General features: G+C 45.2%; 2 protein-coding genes across 3 annotated transcripts in view; one reads left to right on the top strand and one right to left on the bottom strand.

The window, feature by feature from the left end:
* SBK1 (SH3 domain binding kinase 1) overlaps nucleotides 1-16,225 on the top strand; it is a 100,664-nt gene extending 84,439 nt beyond the window's left edge. Inside the window, exons 1-4 of one of the 2 annotated variants that reach the window (XM_070761008.1) lie at nucleotides 6,777-6,787; nucleotides 10,401-10,603; nucleotides 11,717-11,919; nucleotides 15,437-16,225. In XM_070761008.1, coding sequence (XP_070617109.1) covers nucleotides 6,780-6,787; nucleotides 10,401-10,603; nucleotides 11,717-11,919; nucleotides 15,437-16,225 — 1,203 coding nt within the window. In that variant the 5' untranslated portion in view covers nucleotides 6,777-6,779. Of the gene's footprint in view, nucleotides 1-6,776; nucleotides 6,788-10,400; nucleotides 10,604-11,716; nucleotides 11,920-15,436 lie in introns of those variants that run through there. The other variant, XM_070761006.1, reaches the window with a different exon arrangement.
* XPO6 (exportin 6) overlaps nucleotides 1-19,433 on the bottom strand; it is a 242,455-nt gene that overhangs the window by 194,920 nt on the left and 28,102 nt on the right. The window contains exon 3 of the mRNA XM_070761004.1: nucleotides 11,619-11,730. Within this exon, the coding sequence (XP_070617105.1) occupies nucleotides 11,619-11,684 (66 nt within the window). The 5' untranslated portion in view covers nucleotides 11,685-11,730. The remainder of the gene's footprint in view (nucleotides 1-11,618; nucleotides 11,731-19,433) is intronic.

The raw sequence follows: 19,433 nt of genomic DNA, 5'->3' as shown, positions 1-19,433 counted from the left end.
TCTCTTGATTCCTAACTGCACTGTTTTTTCTTTCTTTCTTTGGCTCCCATTCTGTTTTATTTCACACCACTTAATAATGGGGCAGTTGTTCCCCAGCTCTGTAATTCCTCCCGCTTCCCCACTCCTTTCTGAATCTGGCTGGATTTAGCCGATGATGTCAACCCTCCGCCTTTGACCACGTGTCCTCCAGCCTTCTCAATGAAGCTGCTAACGAGTTGCCAATTACACTTGGCACCGGACTTGGTACCTTCCAGGCTTCAGGGTATCAGGAGAATTAAAGCAGGCAGCTTTGCAGGGCTCGGGAATTAAGCTCTCTGGATTTAAAGGTCCTGGAGAGATCAAGACCTGCTTTGGTTTTGGCTGGGATAGAGAGAATGTCAGATTAATCCAACTTTAATTGTAGTTTTAGCCATTCTGGTGTCCTCTAAATGTCCTGGAGTTACAATGCCATAATTCCCAGCCATAAGGGCAGGGGGCTCTGTAAGGCAGTGTTTCTCAAGGAGTGGAGCTCACTCTCCTGGGGGGTCCCGGAGTGATGCCAGGGGGGCATGTGACCCCAGGGAATGTGCTTTTTTTCTTGTAAGGAGTAGGACGTGTGTCCTACCTGACCCTTGACTACTGATACTAGTGGTACTAGTAGAAGTTTGCAGCCAGTACGGGTGGGATCGGTGATGCGTTAGTGGAAATGGAGATGCGCACACATATTTGCACACATGTGCCCGAGTGAGAGTTGGCTTCTGCGCATGCACAGGAAGTAAAATCTCATGCAAGGATGCTCTCGCGCATGAGATTTTACCCATTTTTTGGTGTTTTAATATATTGCATAAATCGCCAAAATCTCGCTCGCTCGCATGTCTTCACATGAGATTTGGCTTCTGGACCATGCACAGAAGCCAAGTCTTGCACCGATGCCTACCTGCCAGACGTGCGTGTGCCCACACCAGTCACCGGGGAGTGTTCCAGTAGCAACGGCGAAGGAGAACCCTGTCTGACTGGTACCTCCATCGCATTCCTCGGTGTTGTGTCCAGGGCAGCCAATTCTAAAAGAAAACGATTTGCGAGTTCAATCAAACTTCTCGAATTCATAAGATGTTTTCCTGTAGAATGGGTTGCCCTGGACATAATGCCGAGGAATGTGATGGAGGTACTGGTACATGTGTCAGGTAGGATGTGCATCTTGAATCTTCCTTCTGCCTGCTGTGGGTGATGGGCTTGATTTTCTGTCTGGACGTCTGTCTTGTGTGAATGTAAAGACTTAAGAAATACATGTGGGTTTGTCTTCCCGAAACACCCCTGGGGAAGTTTATTAAGAGAGTAACAATGGTCTGGTCCTCGGGTAGAATATTTCATCAGGGTAAATGAAACTTGCTTGTTGTGATCTGATGCATGGCTGGTTGTAAACTACACAATGCTTTGGGTTTCACTGATGTACGAGTGCACTAAAACCCAGAGAACAAGGACCACCATTAATTTGTACAAGATTGGTTGTACAACATTCTGGCCTCTGGGATTTACACAATCTAATAACACATGAAAAGCCAGAAGGCAACAGAATCTGAATGGGATAAATTGAAAAAAGAGACATGATTCTTGCCATTAAAGCAGAATAAAAAAATTGGAAGGAACCTCAGAGGCCTTCTAAGTCCAACCTCCTGCTCAAGCAGGAGATCCTAAACCATTTCAGACAAATGGCTGTCCATTCCTCTTCTTAAAAAACCTACAGTGATAGAGTTCCCAGAAATTCTGGAAGCAAGTCATTCCATTAATTGCTCTAACCATTAGGAATTTGCTCCTTAGTTTTAGGTTGCTTCTCTCAACTCCTTAGCATGGAGTAGAATGTCTAAATTCCCAGCTCGGATGAGTCATGCCCTGGCCATGCCCACTGGCATTTGGAACAGAGTTCTTTTCAGGTGGGGAGGGGGTGTAGAACGTCTAACTCCTTAGCACCAGGGCATATTAATAATAATGTGAAAAATAACTAATGGTCTGATGGTCATTTAGAAAAATCCTTTTTTAGCGAGCACTTAGAAGCCAATAGGAACATACTGTATGTGCCAAGTTTCAAATTTGTAGGCTTTATGGTTCTGGAGAGTTTGTGATGATGTGTGAGTGGTATTTGGCTTTTATATATAGATTATCTTGATACGTACATCTACATACATTATATATATGCAGTATTGATAATAGTGAGGGGCTGCCTTCTAACATCTGGCATTCGGCAGCTGTGTTGCTCTTGTCCCCATAATCCCCAGCTACAGCATATTGATTGATTGATTGATTGATTGATTGATTGATTGATTGGACTTCTATGCCGCCCTTCTCCACAGATTCAGGGTGGCTCACAACAAGATAATACAAAATACAAAAATAAAACATATCAGAAATCCAAAATCTAAAATGAATCTAAAACCTTAATGCTGAAAAAACAGTCATACACATTCATCCCTACATAATAATAAATGAAATGGATGGTTGCAAATGAATTGGCTGATTGATTTTACTGTATTGGGGTTTTAGTTTTTATTGATTATATTTGTTGCTGTATTGTTTACATTGTATCCTGTGTGCTGCCCTGAGTCTTCGGAGAAGGGCGGCATACAAATCTTTTTTTATGATTATGATTATGATTATGATTATTACATAATAATTCTCCCAGGAGACAGCAGAATTGAGGAGAAGCAGCTAGAGAAATTGGTGAAATACGAAGATCTAAAAATCGAGCTGCAATGACTCTGGCATAAGTCCATGAAAGTGGTCCCAGTGGTACTTGGCACGCTGGGCACAGTGCCAAAGGATCTCAGCGGACATTTGAAAACCATCGGAATTGACAAAATCTCCATCTGTCAATTGCAAAAGGCCGCTTTACTGGGATCGGCAAACATCACGCAGTCCTAGGTGCTTGGGAAGCACCCGACTGGTGATGAAATACGAAATCCAGCATAGTGATCTCATTTGCTGTGTTGTTTTGACATAATAATAATAATAATAATAATAATAATAATAATAATAATATTCATTCACATCAACTTCAATGGCAGATAGGAACGGAACAATTCATATTTTCAGTCTCAACCTGGTCTTTCTAGTAGCACACAGGTTTTCCCTGTCTCAAAAAATTGAAAATCTGGGGGGCGAAAAAATAATGGGCAGAATTATCTTCCGATGATAATTCCAGCTGAATGCTGAATATAAATTAAGTAGGGAGGGATCGGTGGGAATTTCAATAAGGATGGAAAGAGCTGGATTTTAAACAATGGATCTGAATGTGGAAAATATCAAAACAGACAAATCTAGCTATGCAGGGAGTGACTGTTGAATTTTAATCTCTTTACTAATGGAATAAGAGCAATCCTAAAAAACCCTGGTTTTAAGAATACTGTATACTCTTCCAGCTAAGGCTATAAAAACTCTAGTGGAAATATATTTATGCATTCATAATAGAGCTTAGCTTCAGAATCCCCCAAATGAATCAAGAGTCTGCAAAGAAAAACAAAACCCCGCCATAAATGCCAATTAGATTAGATAACTTTGGAAAAGAAAGCTTATGTCAGGCAAATTTTAATGTTTTTAAAAACCTGCAGCATTAGAAAAATGCATGTTGATAATAGGTCCGACAGCAATGTCTCTTAAGCATTATCTAAACATAGAAACATAGAGACATAGAAGTCTGACGGCAGAAAAAGACCTCATGGTCCATCTAGTCTGCCCTTACACTATTTTCTGTATTTTATCTTAGGATGATATATGTTTATCCCAGGCATGTTTCAATTCAGTTACTGTGGATTTATCTACCACGTCTGCTGGAAGTTTGTTCCAAGGATCTACTACTCTTTCAGTAAAATAATATTTTCTCATGTTGCTTTTGATCTTTCCCCCAACTAACTTCAGATTGTGTCCCCTTGTTCTTGTGTTCACTTTCCTATTAAAAACACTTCCCTCCTGGACCTTATTTAACCCTTTAATATATTTAAATGTTTCGATCGTGTCCCCCCTTTTCCTTCTGTCCTCCAGACTATACAGATTGAGTTCATTAAGTCTTTCCTGATACTTTCCTCCTAAACGAAAGGGAGATGTGTAGAAAACCCTCTTCACCTTATAAGACACTGCAAATATAAATGGTAAGGAGTTGCAATTACTATCCTTTTTGAAGACTTCAAAAAAAAAATCCCTTTAAAAAAACCTGTTAGACCTGAACAGCTATTAAATGCAGCCTACAATGTGGACAACATTGCTGGCTGTTTGCAGGATATTTTGCTCTGTTGCAGAAAAAGACACTAAGAAGGAAAACAGGGAAGAGGGCGAAAGAAAAATGAAAGAATCTGGAAAGATGAATATCTGGTCAGATTGCAACATTGCTCCTAATCTGTGTTTTTTAAATGATAGCCACCAGGAGTGTCTAATCATGGTGGTGTTTCTCAACCTTGATAGCTTGGAGAAGTCTGGACTACAACTCCCAGAATTCCCCAGCCAGCTGGCATGTTTGGAAGCTTGACTTTCAATTGCTGCATGCCAATCCATCCATCCATCCATCTATCCATCCATCCATTGTTCAGTCAAACTTTCTAGCGGTAAAGACAATTAACCAGTGGAATAACTTGCCTTCAGAAATCGTGAGTGCTCCATCACTGGATGTTTAAGTTTAAGTGACTAGACAGCCACTTGCCTAAAATAGTATTGGTTCTCCTGCTTGAGAAACGGGCTGGACTAGAAGACCTCTAAGGTCCCTCCCTGATCCTCTCCCCTCCTCTCCTCTCCCCTCCCCTCCTCTATTTATTTTATTTATTTATTTTGTCCTATACACAATGAGGGTTTTAGTGGGTATATATCTATATACACATAGTAAAATACATGATGAAGGTTATAGAATAGAATAGAATAGAATTTTTATTGGCCAAGTGTGATTGGACACACAAGGAATTTGTCTTAGTGCATATGCTCTCAGCGTACATAAAAGAAAAAGAAACATTTGTCAAGAATCATATGGTACAACACTTAATGATTGTCATAGGGGTCAAATAAGCAAAGAAGAAGCAATATTAATAAAAATCTTAGGATATAAGCAACAAGTTACAGTCATACAGTCAACATGGGAGGAAATGGGTGATAGGAATGATGAGAAAAACTAGTAGAATAGAAGTGCAGATTTACTAGAAAGTCTGACAGTGTTGAGGGAATTATTTGTTTAGTAGAGTGAGGAGATACTCTACTCTCCTATTTTCAATCTATTATTCTATTCTATTCTGTTATGTTCTATTCTTCCTATTCCTATTCTTCTCTACTCTCCTATTTTCAATCCATTATTCTATTTTATTCTGCCCTGCCCTGCCCTGCCCTATCCTATCCTATCCTATCCTATCCTATCCTTCTCTATTCTACTCTGCAAAGGTGGGACTCAGGTAGCCTAAACGAGTCATCTTGAGCCATGTGTTACTGCTGTTCCTCTTAGACAGGGAGTAAGATAATAAATCTGATCCAAATCCAGGACTTGCTAAGGTAGGCTTACTCTCATCCAGATGCTGTTTTTGGAAAAGGAAAAATGGGTACTAGCAGCCAGGGCAGTCAAAGTTTACCTCCGAAAGGAGCTACGGAAGCAGAGGCTGACATATTTAGAGCAAAGAGATGGATGTGGCTTCTCCACCTGATCCTAGAAAGGGGAGTGTTCGGGCAGCCCTGGGGATTTGAACTGACTAACCGAGTTGGAAGGGGCCTTGCAGGTCATCTAGTCCAACCCTCCCCCAAGCGGGAGACCCTACACCAGTGATGGTGAACCTTTTTTTCTTTGGGTGCCGGAAGAGCATGTGTGCATGCTATCACACATGCGCGAGTGCCCAAACCCATAATTCAATGCCTGGGGAGGGTGAAAACAGCTTCCCCCACTCCTGGAGGCTCTCTGGGGGCCGGAAATGGGCTGTTTCCCAACTTCTGGTGGTCCAGTTGTTGTGGTTAGCTCTGGCCCAGCTCCTGCCCCAAGGACTGTGGATGTGGGGGAGACATCCACATGCTGCAGGCCTGTTTTGCCCCCAGTGGAATCTGCTGATGAAGGCTCCTCTGACCAAGAAGACATGAGTGACAGGGAGGAGGAGAGTGTGGCAGACAGCTCAGAAGATCAATTATCTAGCTCCTCCTTGGATTCAGAACAAGAGTTAATGATACAGCCACGCATGCGGAGAGCGATGCATAGGCAACAACAACTGAGAGATTATTATCAAAGAAAATGAGGCCACCTGTGGTTGGGTGGGGCTGTAGTAATTAGTGAGGCTGCTATAAATAGCAGCCTGTGGGTTTGGCCATTGTGGAGGATTATCTGATTGTTGTGTTTCGTGACTGCTTTGCTGCCTTTGACCTTTTGTGTGCTGATTTTTCCCCGCTTTGAAACTAAACCAGAGCAAAGTGTGTTTCACTTTGTGAAAAAAGAAGGACTGTGAATTGCCTCCCAGCTGCAAGCTAAATATCACAGAACTGATAAGGTACTTGTACAAATTACCAGTTTGTTTGGAGACCAGTGCTCTTTGCTATACCAAAAGAGGGCTTAGTTTAAGTGAATTTTTCTTATAAAGAACATTGTTTTGAATTTTCAAACGTGTGTGTGTCTGAAATTTGTACCTGTGAATTTTCGGGAGGAGTCTACCAGAGAGCCCGACAGAACACCAGTAGGCTCATGTTTTGCTTTCCCCAGGCTCCAAAGGCTTCCTTGGAGCCTGGGGGAGGGTAAAAACACCTTCTCCCATCCCCTCGGAGGCTCTCTGGAAGCCAAAAATGCCCTCCCAGAGCCTCTACCCATGCATAGGTTCGCCATCACTGCCCTACACCATTTCCGACAGATGGCAGTCCAATCTCTTCTTGAAATTTCCCCGTGATGAAGCTTCCACAACTTTTGAAGTTCCATGGGTTGATTGCTCTCATGGTCAGAATAATCCTTCTTATTTCCAGGTTGTATCTCTCCTTGGTCAGTTTCCATCCATTGTTCCTTGTCTGGTTTTTTGGGCGCTTGGGAAATTTTATTTCCCAGGGAACTTGAAGTAGAAGTGGGTTCCTCCCGGTTCGGACCAGATCGCCCGAAACAATAGCAACCCGTTGGTGATGTGACGATGACATCATAGATACGGTTCAGTCGGTGCTAGTCCGTGGGTGTCGCCATCTTTTGGGGGGGGGGGATTTTTGGCAAAAAATCTCTGGAAGCCAAAATCACCCTCCCAGAGCCTCTGCGCAAGCCAAAAATCAGTTGACACACATGCACGTTGGAGTTGAGGTAGGGCAATGGCTCATGTGCTAGCAGACATGCCTCTGTGTGCCACCTGTGGCACTCATGCCATAGGTTGGCCATTACTGGTCTATAAGATAAGAAACCTTATCTATTGGCATCCTGAGTGAATAACACCATCCTATGCTTTTATTTATTTGTGATAAACTTCCACGAAGCAGTGGAAGTGATGTACCGGTGCCTGGAGGCTGTTGGGGCCTGGATGGGTGTCAACAAACTCAAACTCAACCCAGACAAGATGGAGTGGCTGTGGGTCTTGCCTCCCAAGGACAATTCCATCTGTCCATCCATTACCCTGGTGTGTGTGTGAACTACTGACCCCCTCAGAGTGGGTTCGCAACTTGGGTGTCCTCCTCGATCCACAGCTGACATCAGAACATCATGTTTCGGCTGTGGCGAGGAGGGCGTTTGCCCAGGTTCGCCTGGTGCACCAGTTGCGGCCCTATTTGGACAGGGAGTCATTGCTCACAGTTGCTCATGCCCTCATCACCTCGAGGTTCGATTACTGAAACAGTCTCTACATGCGTCTACCTTTGAAAACTGTTCAGAAACTTCAGATCGTACAGAACGCAGCCGCGAGAGCCATCGTGGGGCTTCCAAGATTCGCCCACGTTTCTTCAACACTCCGTGGCTTGCATTGGCTGCCGATCAGTTTCCGGTCACAATTCAAAGTGTTGGTCATGACCTTTAAAGCCCTACATGGCATTGGATCAGATTACCTCTGGAACCGCCTGCTACCGCACGAATCCCAGCGACCGATAAGGTCCCACAGAGTTGGCCTTCTCTGGGTCCCGTCGACTAAACAATGTCGTTTGGCGGGCCTCAGGGGAAGAGCCTTCTCTGTGACGGCCCCGGCCCTCTGGAACCAACTCCCCCCCCGGAGATTAGAACTGCCCCCACCCTCCCTGTCTTTCGTAAACTACTCAAGACTCACTTATACCGCCAGGCATGGGGGAGTTGACATATTCCTTCCCCCTAGGCCATTACAATTTATGCATGGTATGTTTGTGTGTATGTTTGGTTTTATAATAAGGGTTTTTAGTTGTTTTATTATTGGATTGTTACATGCTGTTTTTATCATTGTTGTTAGCCACCCCGAGTATACGGAGAGCGGCGGCATACAAATCCAATCAATCAATCAATCAATCAATCAATCAATCAATCAATAAACAAACAAACAAACAAACAAACAAACAAATAAATAAAGGGACTGTGTTTCTGACTACCTGGGTGTAGGATTTTGTGGGAACCCAGCCAATGATCCTTGTTGTACCCTGTTTGGGATTCTACGCAACCATTTGAATTAACAACTTCCAAGAGCTGGTTTTTGAACCAGTAGCCTGTTTGTGGGTAAAAATACATATGCATGTTCAGTTTGGGTGAAAATATAGGATTAACCTCCCATAACATAGGATTAAATAGGATTAAATTAATATAGGATTAACCTTGTATAACATTATTTTAAGGAAGTTGGGTTTCTGTATGTTTTTCTCAATCCCTTTTAATAGTAGATGCAACAGTAAGAGTATAACAGGGAGGGGACCTTGGAGGTCTTCTAGTCCAACCCCCTCCAGTCTCTTCTTAAAAATGTGATGCAGTGCTGGTTTCTAAATTATTTTGCTAACGGTTCACATGCGCCCTTGTGCAAAAGCACCCCGGCCAGGTGGATGCAGCCTCACACCACCAGTGCTACTGCCTCTAAGAGCTGGTCTGAATTGGGAGCAAGCCACTGCTGATATGATGGGGGCAGCAACAACTTTTGTAGATAAGCTATTCATTGTTCTCACTGCCAGGGAATCCCTCCTTAATTCTAGGTTACGTCTCTCCTTGATAACTTTCCAGCTGCTACTTTTTTACTTAATGATTATTTTACTTAATAAGTTTCCAACTTTTACAGTTTTACTTACTGATTGCTCTTTGCAAGTAAATAAAACACAGCGATTGATTGCTTTGAATTTCTACCTAAATATGCTTCTGATAAGCATCCCCCCCCCTCTCTCTCACACACACACCAGTGGTAGAAAAACAAAAGTCCTGAAAAGAATTATCCTGAGATTTGATGACTTTGATAATGTTATCATTGTAGCCACCATTATCTTTCTGTCTGTGTCTGTCTGTCTGTCTGTCTGTCTGTCTGTCTCTGTCTGTCTGTCTGTCTGTCTCTCTCCGGTCTCTCTCTCTATCTAATCATCCATCCATATCTCTCTCTCTCTCTCTATCTCTCTCTCTCTCTCTCTCTGTCTACCTACCTACCTACCTACCTATCTTTCTCTGTCTCTCTGTCTCTCTGTCTCTCTCTGTCTACCTACCTACCTACCTACCTACCTACCTATCTATCTATCTATCTATCTATCTATCTATCTATCTATCTATCTATCTTTCTCTGTCTCTATCTGTCTCTCTCTCTCTGTCTCTCTCTCTCTCTCTACCTACCTACCTACCTATCTTTCTCTGTCTCTCTCTGTGTCTCTGTCTCTACCTACCTACCTACCTACCTACCTTTCTCTGTCTCTCTCTGTCTGTCTCTCTCTGTCTCTCTCTGTCTACCTACCTACCTACCTACCTACCGATCTATCTATCTATCTATCTATCTATCTATCTATCTATCTATCTATCTATCTATCTATCTATCTATCTTTCTCTGTCTCTATCTGTCTCTCTCTCTCTGTCTCTCTCTCTCTCTCTACCTACCTACCTACCTACCTACCTACCTACCTATCTTTCTCTGTCTCTCTCTGTCTCTCTGTCTCTCTCTGTCTATCTATCTATCTATCTATCTATCTATCTACCTACCTACCTACCTATCCATATCTACCTACCTACCTGCCTACCTACCTATCCATCCACCCACCCACCCATCCATCTTTCTATTTTAGCATTTACGCTAACCAGGTTGTTAATCTCTCTGCTCTCTGGTCTCACCTACGAAGCCTGTGCAAGCACCTTAGCATATTTTTTTTTAAAATTGCATATTCTCTTTGAGCCAACATTCTCTCTGTGTGCGTACCTTTCCTAATGACCCCAACACTGTCTATTTTGCTTGGGATACTGGAACGCCCATTTCCTGGTGCCGGTTAATGACCGCAACCCACCGATTTCGATGACGGATGAGTGAAACCTCCCTCTTTCCTGTTTTCAGCATGACCATGAGTGCCGCCTCCATCGAGCAAGAGCCGTCACGCAAGCTGGCCTGTTGTGGCGTCCCCTTGATAACGGAGGACATGCAGTCGCTGGCCATTCGCACGCTTTCCGGCACGGACATCAACAAGCACTACGACCTCATCCGTGAACTGGGGAAGGGAACCTACGGGAAGGTGGACCTGGTCTCCCATAAGAGCACAGGTGAGTTCCAGGGAGGGACAAAATAGGATGTCTCTCTCTCCCCTCCCCTCCCTCAGATACAGCGGTACCTCTACTTAAGAACTTAATTCGTTCCGTGATCAGGTTCTTAAGTGGAAATGTTTGTAAGTAGAAGCAATTTTTTCCCATAGGAATCAATGTAAAAGCAAATAATGTGTGCAAACCCATTAGGAAAGAAATAAAAGCTTGGAATTTGGGTGGGAGGAGGAGGAGGAAGAGGAGGAGGAGGACAGTCGCTGCCGAAGGAAGAAAGTGAGGTGAGGGGAATCAAAAAAATCCAAAACTTTAAGACTTAAAAAAAAAAGAGGGACTCTGAGGCGACGCTCAGAGAAAGGAAAACACTCCGTTCGCTCTGGGCTGAGGTTTATTCCCTCTCCAAGTGCCCAGAGAATGGGAAATGCTCCGTTTGCTCTGGACTGCCAACGGCTCCTTAATTGCCACCGAAAGGCTCCTCTGGCAGCCCAGAAAAGCCCGAGATGGCCGGGATAATTAAAGGAGGAATGGCAGGAAACTGGCCGGGCCTTCGTGCCACTCTCAAATTTCCTCGGAAATTTTTCCAGGCTCGGGTTCCTAAGTAGAAAATGGTTCTTAAGAAGAGGCAAAAAAATCTTGAACACCCAGCTCTTATCTAGTAAAGTTCTTAAGATGAGGCATTCTTAAGTAGAGGTACCACTGTGCACCTTTCTGATTGATTAAAAATGGCCAAAAAAGAGAGAGAGGGGAAGAAATAGATTAATGGAAGGGACCTGGGGGTGGTTCCAACTTACCGCCATTACTGGTGCAAATGCGTGCACAGCTCGGGTGACTGGCAGGGGTGTGCATGTGTCTGGTGGGGGGCCATGTACTTTGGAGTGAGATTTGGCTTCTGCGCATGTGCAGGAATCAAATCTTGTCAGAAGCCGTGAAGCCGTGCGAGATTTCGGCCATTTTTTTTGCTTCTGCGCATGCGCGGAAGCAGAAAATCGCCGAAAGTCACCAAAATATCTCTCCATCTTACCTGGGCAGTGATTCCTGGAACCATTTTATTTCCTTGGTCCCCATCATCCAGGGAGTTGCTCACCATCCTCTTCTTCGCCCCGTCTTCTCCACCCACAGGCACCAAGATGGCTCTGAAATTTGTCAACAAGAACAAGACCAAACTGAAGAATTTCCTGAGAGAGTTCAGCATCACCAATACGCTCTCTTCCAGCCCTTTCATCATCAAAGTGTTTGATGTGGTCTTCGAGACGGAGGACTGCTATGTCTTTGCTCAGGAATATGCCCCTGGAGGGGACCTTTTTGACATCATTCCTCCCCAGGTAGGTGGGCTTGGGTTGCCCCTTCTTGCCCTGAACGGAAGGAGAGGCAAGATGTCTTGTAATAGAATACCAAGATTATAGCAACAGCAATAAGACTTATATATCACTTCACAGTGTTTACCAGCCCTCGCTAAGCGGTTTACAGAGTCAGCCTCTTGCCCCCCAACAATCTGGGCCCTCATTTTACTGACTTTGTAAGGATGGAAGGCTTATTTATTTATTTGTTTGTTTATTCATTCATTCATTCATTCATTCATTCAATCAATCAATCAATCAATCAATCTATTTATTTATTTATTTATTAGATTTGTATGCCGCCCCTCTCCGTAGACTCGGGGCGCCTAAGATAATCTTATCTAAGTCAGGATTGAACTGCTAGCTGTTGGCACAATGAGCCCGGAATGCTGCCTTCTAACCAGCATATATTGCTCCCAACTATCGGAGTCCTACTTTTACCGATCCGGGAAGGTTAAAAGGCTGAGTCAACCTTGAGCCTGGTGAGATTTGAACTGCCGAACTGCAGGTTCCACATCTTCCGATGTTGCACTACTTTCTTTTTTTTCTTTTTTTTGAAAATAAATTTATTAAATATATACAATAAAAACCAAATACAGAAAGACAAAAGAGATATGCATATTGTACATTTTTTACACTCTACTTATGTAGTAATTGGGGAGTGGGAGAAGGGGGTTGTGAAGGGAGGGAAGTAGATATAGAAGGAAGGAGGATAGGGAGAAGAAGGAGGGGGGGATAGAGAAGCGAAAACCAATTCAAGGTAGGAGGGCCATTGATGGCAATAGTGTGTGAGGGATACGCTAATCGTCCGCTGCCCAGCCTTGAAATCTTCCCGTGGGAAGATCAAAGGTAACATCTGTGCAGAATACAAGAGGAAGCTGGAGGCCAGATGAGAATATCACATTGGGTTCCCAGTCTATATTGTTATTATCATAATTGAATCAAGCTTCCATGAAATAGCTTCTGGAAACCAAGATATGAGCCAAGGTGGTGCAGTGGTGAGAGTGCAGTATTGCAGGCTATTTCTGCCGACTGCCGGCTGCTTGCAATTTGCCACTTCGAATCTCACCAGGTGCAAGGCTGACTCAGCCTTCCATCCTTCCGAGGTCAGTAAAATGAGGACCCAGATTGTTGGGGGGACTTTTAGAGAGGGGTTGTAAAGAACTGTGGAGTGGTATATATATATTTATTTATTTATTGGATTTGTATGCCGCCCCTCTCCGTAGACTTGGGGCGGCTAACAACAGTAATAAAAAACAGCATGTAAATCCAATACTAAAACAACTAAAAAATCCTTATTGTAAAACCAAACATACATACAAACAAACATACCATGCATAAATTATAAAGGCCTAGGGGGAAAGAATATCTCAGTTCCCCCATGCCTGATGGCAGATGTGGGTTTTAAGGAGCTTATGAAAGGCAAGGAGGGTGGGGGCTATTCTAATCTCCAGGGGGAGTTGGTTCCAGAGGGCTGGGGCCGCCACAGAGAAGACTCTTCCCCTGGCCCCTGCCAAACGACATTGTTTAGTTGACGGGACCCGGAGAAGGCCCACTCTGTGGGACCTAACTGGTCGCTGGGATTCGTGCAGCAGAAGGCGGTCCCTGAGATAATCTGGCCCGGTGCCATGAAGGGATTTATAGGTCATAACCAACACTTTGAATTGTGACCGGAAACTAATCGGCAACCAATGCAAACTGCGGAGTGTTGGTGTTACATGGGCATATTTAGGGAAGCCCATGATTGCTCTCGCAGCTGCATTCTGCACGATCTGAAGTTTCCGAACACTTTTCAAAGGTAGCCCCATGTAGAGAGCATTACAGTAGTCGAGCCTCGAGGTGATGGGGGCATGAGTGACTAAATAAATCTAAGTGCCATTGCTGATTAGGTGTGGTGGCAATATATGCTGGTGCTGTAAACCCCTTAGAGAGGGCTGTAAAAGCACTATGAAGCGGTATATAAGTCTAAGTGCCATTGCTATTGGAGAGTTCTGGACCATTGAATCGTCAAGAGCAAAGACCATCATCATCATCACCAACACTTATTATTTCAACTCCCATGTTTCAAGTTTTATTGGATTTATATGCTGCCTCTCTCCAAAAACTCGGGACGGCTAACAACAATCATGAACAATATACAATAATCCAATACTAAAAGCAAATTAAAACCCCTTAATATATAAAAACCAAACATACATACAAACATACCATGTATACAGTTGTAACGGCCTAGGGGGAGAAGAAATCTCAATTTCCTCATGCCTGGCGGCAGAGATGGGTTTTAAGAAGCTTACGAAAGGCAAGGAGGGTGGGGGCAATTCTAATCTCTGGGGGGAGTTGGTTCCAGAGGGCCGGGGCCACCACAGAGAAGGCTCTTCCCCTGGGTCCCGCCAAGTGGCATTGTTTAGTTGACAGGACCCGGAGAAGACCCACTCTGTGGGACCTAACTGGCCGCTGGGATTCGTGCGGCATAAGGCAGTCCCTGTCTTTCCTCCCCATCCCTTCCCTGGGGCAAGGATTCCCTGGGAGCTTTGAGGCAAGGTCTTAAGCAACAGAGAGAACCAGACATGGGTTTCAAAATTTTGAGCAAGGGGTTCTCTCTGCCCAGTGGCTGGGTGGGCATGGCCAGGGTGGGTGTGGCTTAGTCGGCCTCCTGCATCACCAGTGGTGGAGGAGGCATTTTTCCCTCCACGGGCTCTAGAACCTCTAGGAGGGTAAAAATGGGCCCCCTGGAGGCCAGAAACGGAACCTTTACTGCCTTCCTGAGCTTCCAGCAGGCCCATTTTTTGCCCTCCCTGAGCCTCCATGCATTACAATGACAATCATTTGCATTCTAATGTACAGTGGTACCTCTACCTAAGAATGCCTCTACTTACGAACTTTTCTAGATAAGAACCGGGTGTTCAAGATATATTTTTTTTTTGCCTCTTCCCAAGCCTTACAAACCTGAGCCTCCAAAACTGTAACCGGAAAAGGCAGGGAGAAGCCTCTGTGGGGCCTCTCTAGGAATCTCTTAGGAGGAAACAGGGCCAGAAAAGGTGGGGAGAAGCCTCTGTGGGGCCTCTCTAGGAATCTCTTGGGAGGAAACAGGGCCGGAAAAGCCAGGGAGAAGCCTCTGTGGGGCCTCTCTAGGAATCTCTTGGGAGGAAACAGGGCCGGAAAAGGCAGGGAGAAGCTTCCATGGGGCCTCTCTAGGAATCTCCTGGGAGGAAACAGGGCATCCACACTCCCTGTGGTTTCTCCAATCGCACACATTATTTGCTTTTACATTGATTCCTATGGGAAAAATTGCTTCTTCTTACAAAGCTTTCTACTTAAGAACCTGGTCACGGAACAAATTAAGTTTGTAAGTAGAGGTACCACTGTACTGCCTTTCTTACCGAAGAATGTCTATTCCCACCCCAGGACATCAAACAGTTCTGAACATATACAGGCATGAGATAGCAGGTGCGAGTTAAGTTCTTAAGTAGAGGGACCACTGTATATCTCTGTCTGCCTGCAGGTGGGGCTGCCAGAGGACATGGTGAAGCGCTGCGTGCAACAGCTGGGACTGGCGCTGGACTACATGCACAGCAAAAGCTTGGTGCACCGCGACATCAAGCCGGAAAACGTCCTCCTGTTTGACCGTGACTGCCGGCGCGTCAAGCTGGCCGACTTCGGCATGACGCGCAAGGTGGGGTGCCGGGTGAAACGCATCAGCGGCACCATCCCGTACACAGCGCCCGAGGTGTGCCAGGCAGGCCGAGCAGAGGGTTTCATGGTGGACGCCAGCATCGACGTGTGGGCTTTCGGGGTGCTCATCTTTTGCGTGCTGACCGGCAACTTCCCCTGGGAAGCGGCCACGGCCTCGGACTCTTTCTTTGAGGAGTTTGTGAGGTGGCAAAAGGGGCGCCTGGCGGGCGTCCCCTCCCAGTGGCGCCGCTTCACAGACAACGCGCTGCGGATGTTTCAACGCTTGCTGGCCCTCGACCCAGAGAAACGTTGCCCGGTGAAGGAGCTTTTTCTCTTCATCAAGTACGACCTGATGTCCGAGATGCGCCGACGGCCGTCCTACCGTTCCCGCAAGCACACCGGGGACAAGCTCTCGGCTGGCCCGCACCGCCACGAGATGCCCAGCGGCTGCACCCCGACTCCATTGAAAAGGACCATCCTGACGGAGGGCAGCGTCTCTCGGCTGGCGGCTTCGGAGCCTGGCCTCCCTTCCCCTGGCGGAGGAAGCAGGACTGACGGCCGGGCAGACAAGGCCAAAGGCCAGATGGTTTTGGCAACCGCCATCGAGATCTGCGTCTGAGGAGAATGTGGCGCGCACGCCAAGCTGACGTTATGATATCAGCACTGTATCTTCTTCTGCCCTGGGACAGGTGGTGTGTAGAAGGACCCTTTTTTAAAAAGAAAAACAACACACATACAAACACACACACACTCAAAAGATCCTCTGACTGACTGGGATTTCCATCCCTCTGAACAACAAGCAAACAATACAATAGAGAACCAAGGGGGGGGTGGGGAAGGGGGAAAAGATGATTTATCCAATGTTTGAACGATGCAAACGGTTCGTGGCTGCGCAGCTAAGGCCACGGTAGAAATAGGCATGGCGTGTAAACCAGGAGGGGGGGAGGGGGATGCAGAAAAAGGACTGGGGTGGGTGGGGGTGGGGTCGCTGTGGGTGGTGTTGGAAACTGGAACAATTGGTGAGCTTGTGGCACCCATTTCATCCAGGCAGAAGCGACTGTTGTGTAGCTGGGGTGGGGTGGGGTGAGGAGAGTTTGGGGAGGGGAGGAGAGGGAAGGACTTGCAGGGAAGGGGTGTAGAATAGGGCAGTAGCCTTTCTGGCTGGGAAAATAGGGCTCCTCACCCTCCCCTGCCAAAGAATCGAACCAGAGCCACGAGAGTTGCCTTGCTGACCTCTTGACGGATGTCACGGACCTCTTAATGCCCATCGTCCCTGCTGTGCTGGCTGGCTGGGGAACATGGGAATTCCCATCCAATGTGGATGAAGGATATCTGGGGCAGGGGACTTGGCCTTCGAGTCAGTTGTGGCCCCCCAGAGAAGACAGGAAGCTGGGTTTGCTCCCTGAGAAGTTCTCGTGGAGGTTCGAAGTACGAGAGACCTCTGTGGCCTACAGCCTGTGAAACGGGGCTAGGAAGTATTCTCCCCACGAGAAGGCTGATGAGGTGGACCTTGGCACGCCATTGACCCAGATTCAAGGTGACCTCTTGGAGGTCCTCTGAGGAGGGGGGGGAGAGTGTCTCCTGACTAAGGCAGACCACATTGTCCTCTCGTCAACCATGCCTCTTCCCAGTAGGGAGGACAGCCTGGTTTCGGATGGACATAGGCTTCTGAGCAGCATTTCTCCACGTTGGCCATAGTAAGATAGGTGGACTTCGACTCCCAGAGGTCCCCTGGCTGGCTGGGGAATTCTGGGAGTTCAAATCCACCCGTCTTCATGCTGCCGAATTGAATAAGTCTGGTCCAGGGGAAGCTTAAAATGATGAGCTGGGAAGATCTGAGCTTTCACAGTGTGGCTAGGGAAGCATTTGGTGCCACTGATGTAGCAAATGTTTTCTGTGTGTCTCTCTCTCTCGTGTGTGTGTGCGTGTATGGGTGTGTGTACACGTGCATCTCTGTGTCTTTCCATTCATCCGGTCTACGGTAGTTGTGTGTTGTGCGGCCATTCACCGCTCAGGAAAAGAAATATTTCCCCCCTTTGTTCCTAGGGTCAAACTGGAAGACCAAAGTGGACACTCAGGTCTGCTGGCACAGAGGGCGAAAGGGTTTGGGTGGGACTGCCACTGAGAGCTCACAAGCTAGGGGAGATACTGATTTCCACCATCCCATGTCTCTGGGTAGGTTGTCTGGGCTGGTCCAGATGTCTGAGTGGTCCACTGCACCTACCTTTGCCTGTGTGAACAGTATGCTGGGAAGAAGGAGAAGAAGTTTCCCAATTGTGGGTCTTTGTTGCCCTCTGAACTTGGTTGTTTTCTTGCGGACCAACTCTCAAGACCCAACTAGGTAATAATAATTAGAAAATAATAGCTACGTTTGCTCTCTGCTTATATCTTTTATTTATTTATTTTATTTATTGGATTTGTATGCGGCCCCTCTCCGCAGACTCGGGGCGGCTAACAACAATGATAAAAAACACATGTAACAATCCAATTTAATAAAACAACTAAAACCCTTATTATAAAAACCAAACGTACACACAAATATACCACACATAACTTGCAATGGCCTAGGGGAAGGAATATCATAACTCCCCCATGCCTGGTGGTATAGATGGGTCTTGAGTAATTTGCGAAAGACAAGGAGGGTGAGGGCCGTTCTAATCTCTGGGGGGAGTTGATTCCAGAGGGCCGGGGCCACCACAGAGAAGGCTCTTCCCCTGGGGCCCGCCAAACGACATTGTTTGGTCGACGGGACCCGGAGAAGGCCAACTCTGTGGGGCCTTATCGGCCGCTGGGATTCGTGCGGTAGAAGGTGGTTCCGGATGTATTCTGGCCCAATGCCATGTAGGGCTTTAAAGGTCATTACCAACTTAGTGGCTTGCCCAGTGGAAATGGCCCGGAAATGACATGACTGATATATATCGGCCTGGGAATGGCACAATGGACAGATTCCTGGTAAAAATCGATGGGGTTTTTGTTCCCCCGCATGCTCGGAAGCAAAAATCCCAGCAAAAATAGCCAAAATATCATGAGATTTGGCTTGCTGCACAGCCCCCAAGAACTTTTACATTGATTCCTATGTGAAAAATTGCTTCTACTTACAAACTTTTCTACTTAAGAACCTGGTCACGGAACGAATTATGTTCTTAAGTAAAGGTACCACTGTATAAAGAATCCCCAAATCCTCCCTCATCTCCCCCCTGGGCAAATTATCCAATCCCCATGTCCTAAGATGTCAGGTGGATGCACTGGCTGTTTGATCTTCCAGATCTGGACTGGCGAAGCCATTGACCTTGAGCAGGCTATAATTTAATTTAATTTAATTTAATTTAATTTAATTTAATTTAATTTAATTTAATTTAATTTAATTTAATTTAATTTAATTTAATTTAATTTAATTTAATTTAATTTAATTTAATTTAATTTAATTTAATTTAATTTAATTTAATTTAATTTAATTTAATTTAATTTAATTTAATTTAATTTAATTTAATTTAATTTAATTTAATTTAATTTAATTTAATTTAATTTAATTTAATTTAATTTAATTTAATTTAATTTAATTTAATTTAATTTAATTTAATTTAACTCAACTCAACTCAACTCAACTCAACTCAACTCAACTCAACTCAACTCAACTCAACTCAACTCAACTCAACTCAACTCAACTCAACTCAACTCAACTTAATTTAATCAATTCAATTCAATTCAATTTATTTGATTTACATGCCGCCCAGTCCCATGGGACTCAGGGAGGCTTACAACAGTAAAATAATGCAATAAATCAAATATTAAACAATACAAAACAGTAAAACCAGAATTAAACTAAT

Source organism: Erythrolamprus reginae, chromosome 9 (genome assembly GCF_031021105.1).
Source record: "Erythrolamprus reginae isolate rEryReg1 chromosome 9, rEryReg1.hap1, whole genome shotgun sequence".
Lineage (NCBI taxonomy): Eukaryota > Metazoa > Chordata > Lepidosauria > Squamata > Dipsadidae > Erythrolamprus > Erythrolamprus reginae.
The sequence above is the reverse complement of the archived record's forward strand: the minus strand, read 5'-3'. Positions and strand labels throughout refer to the sequence as shown.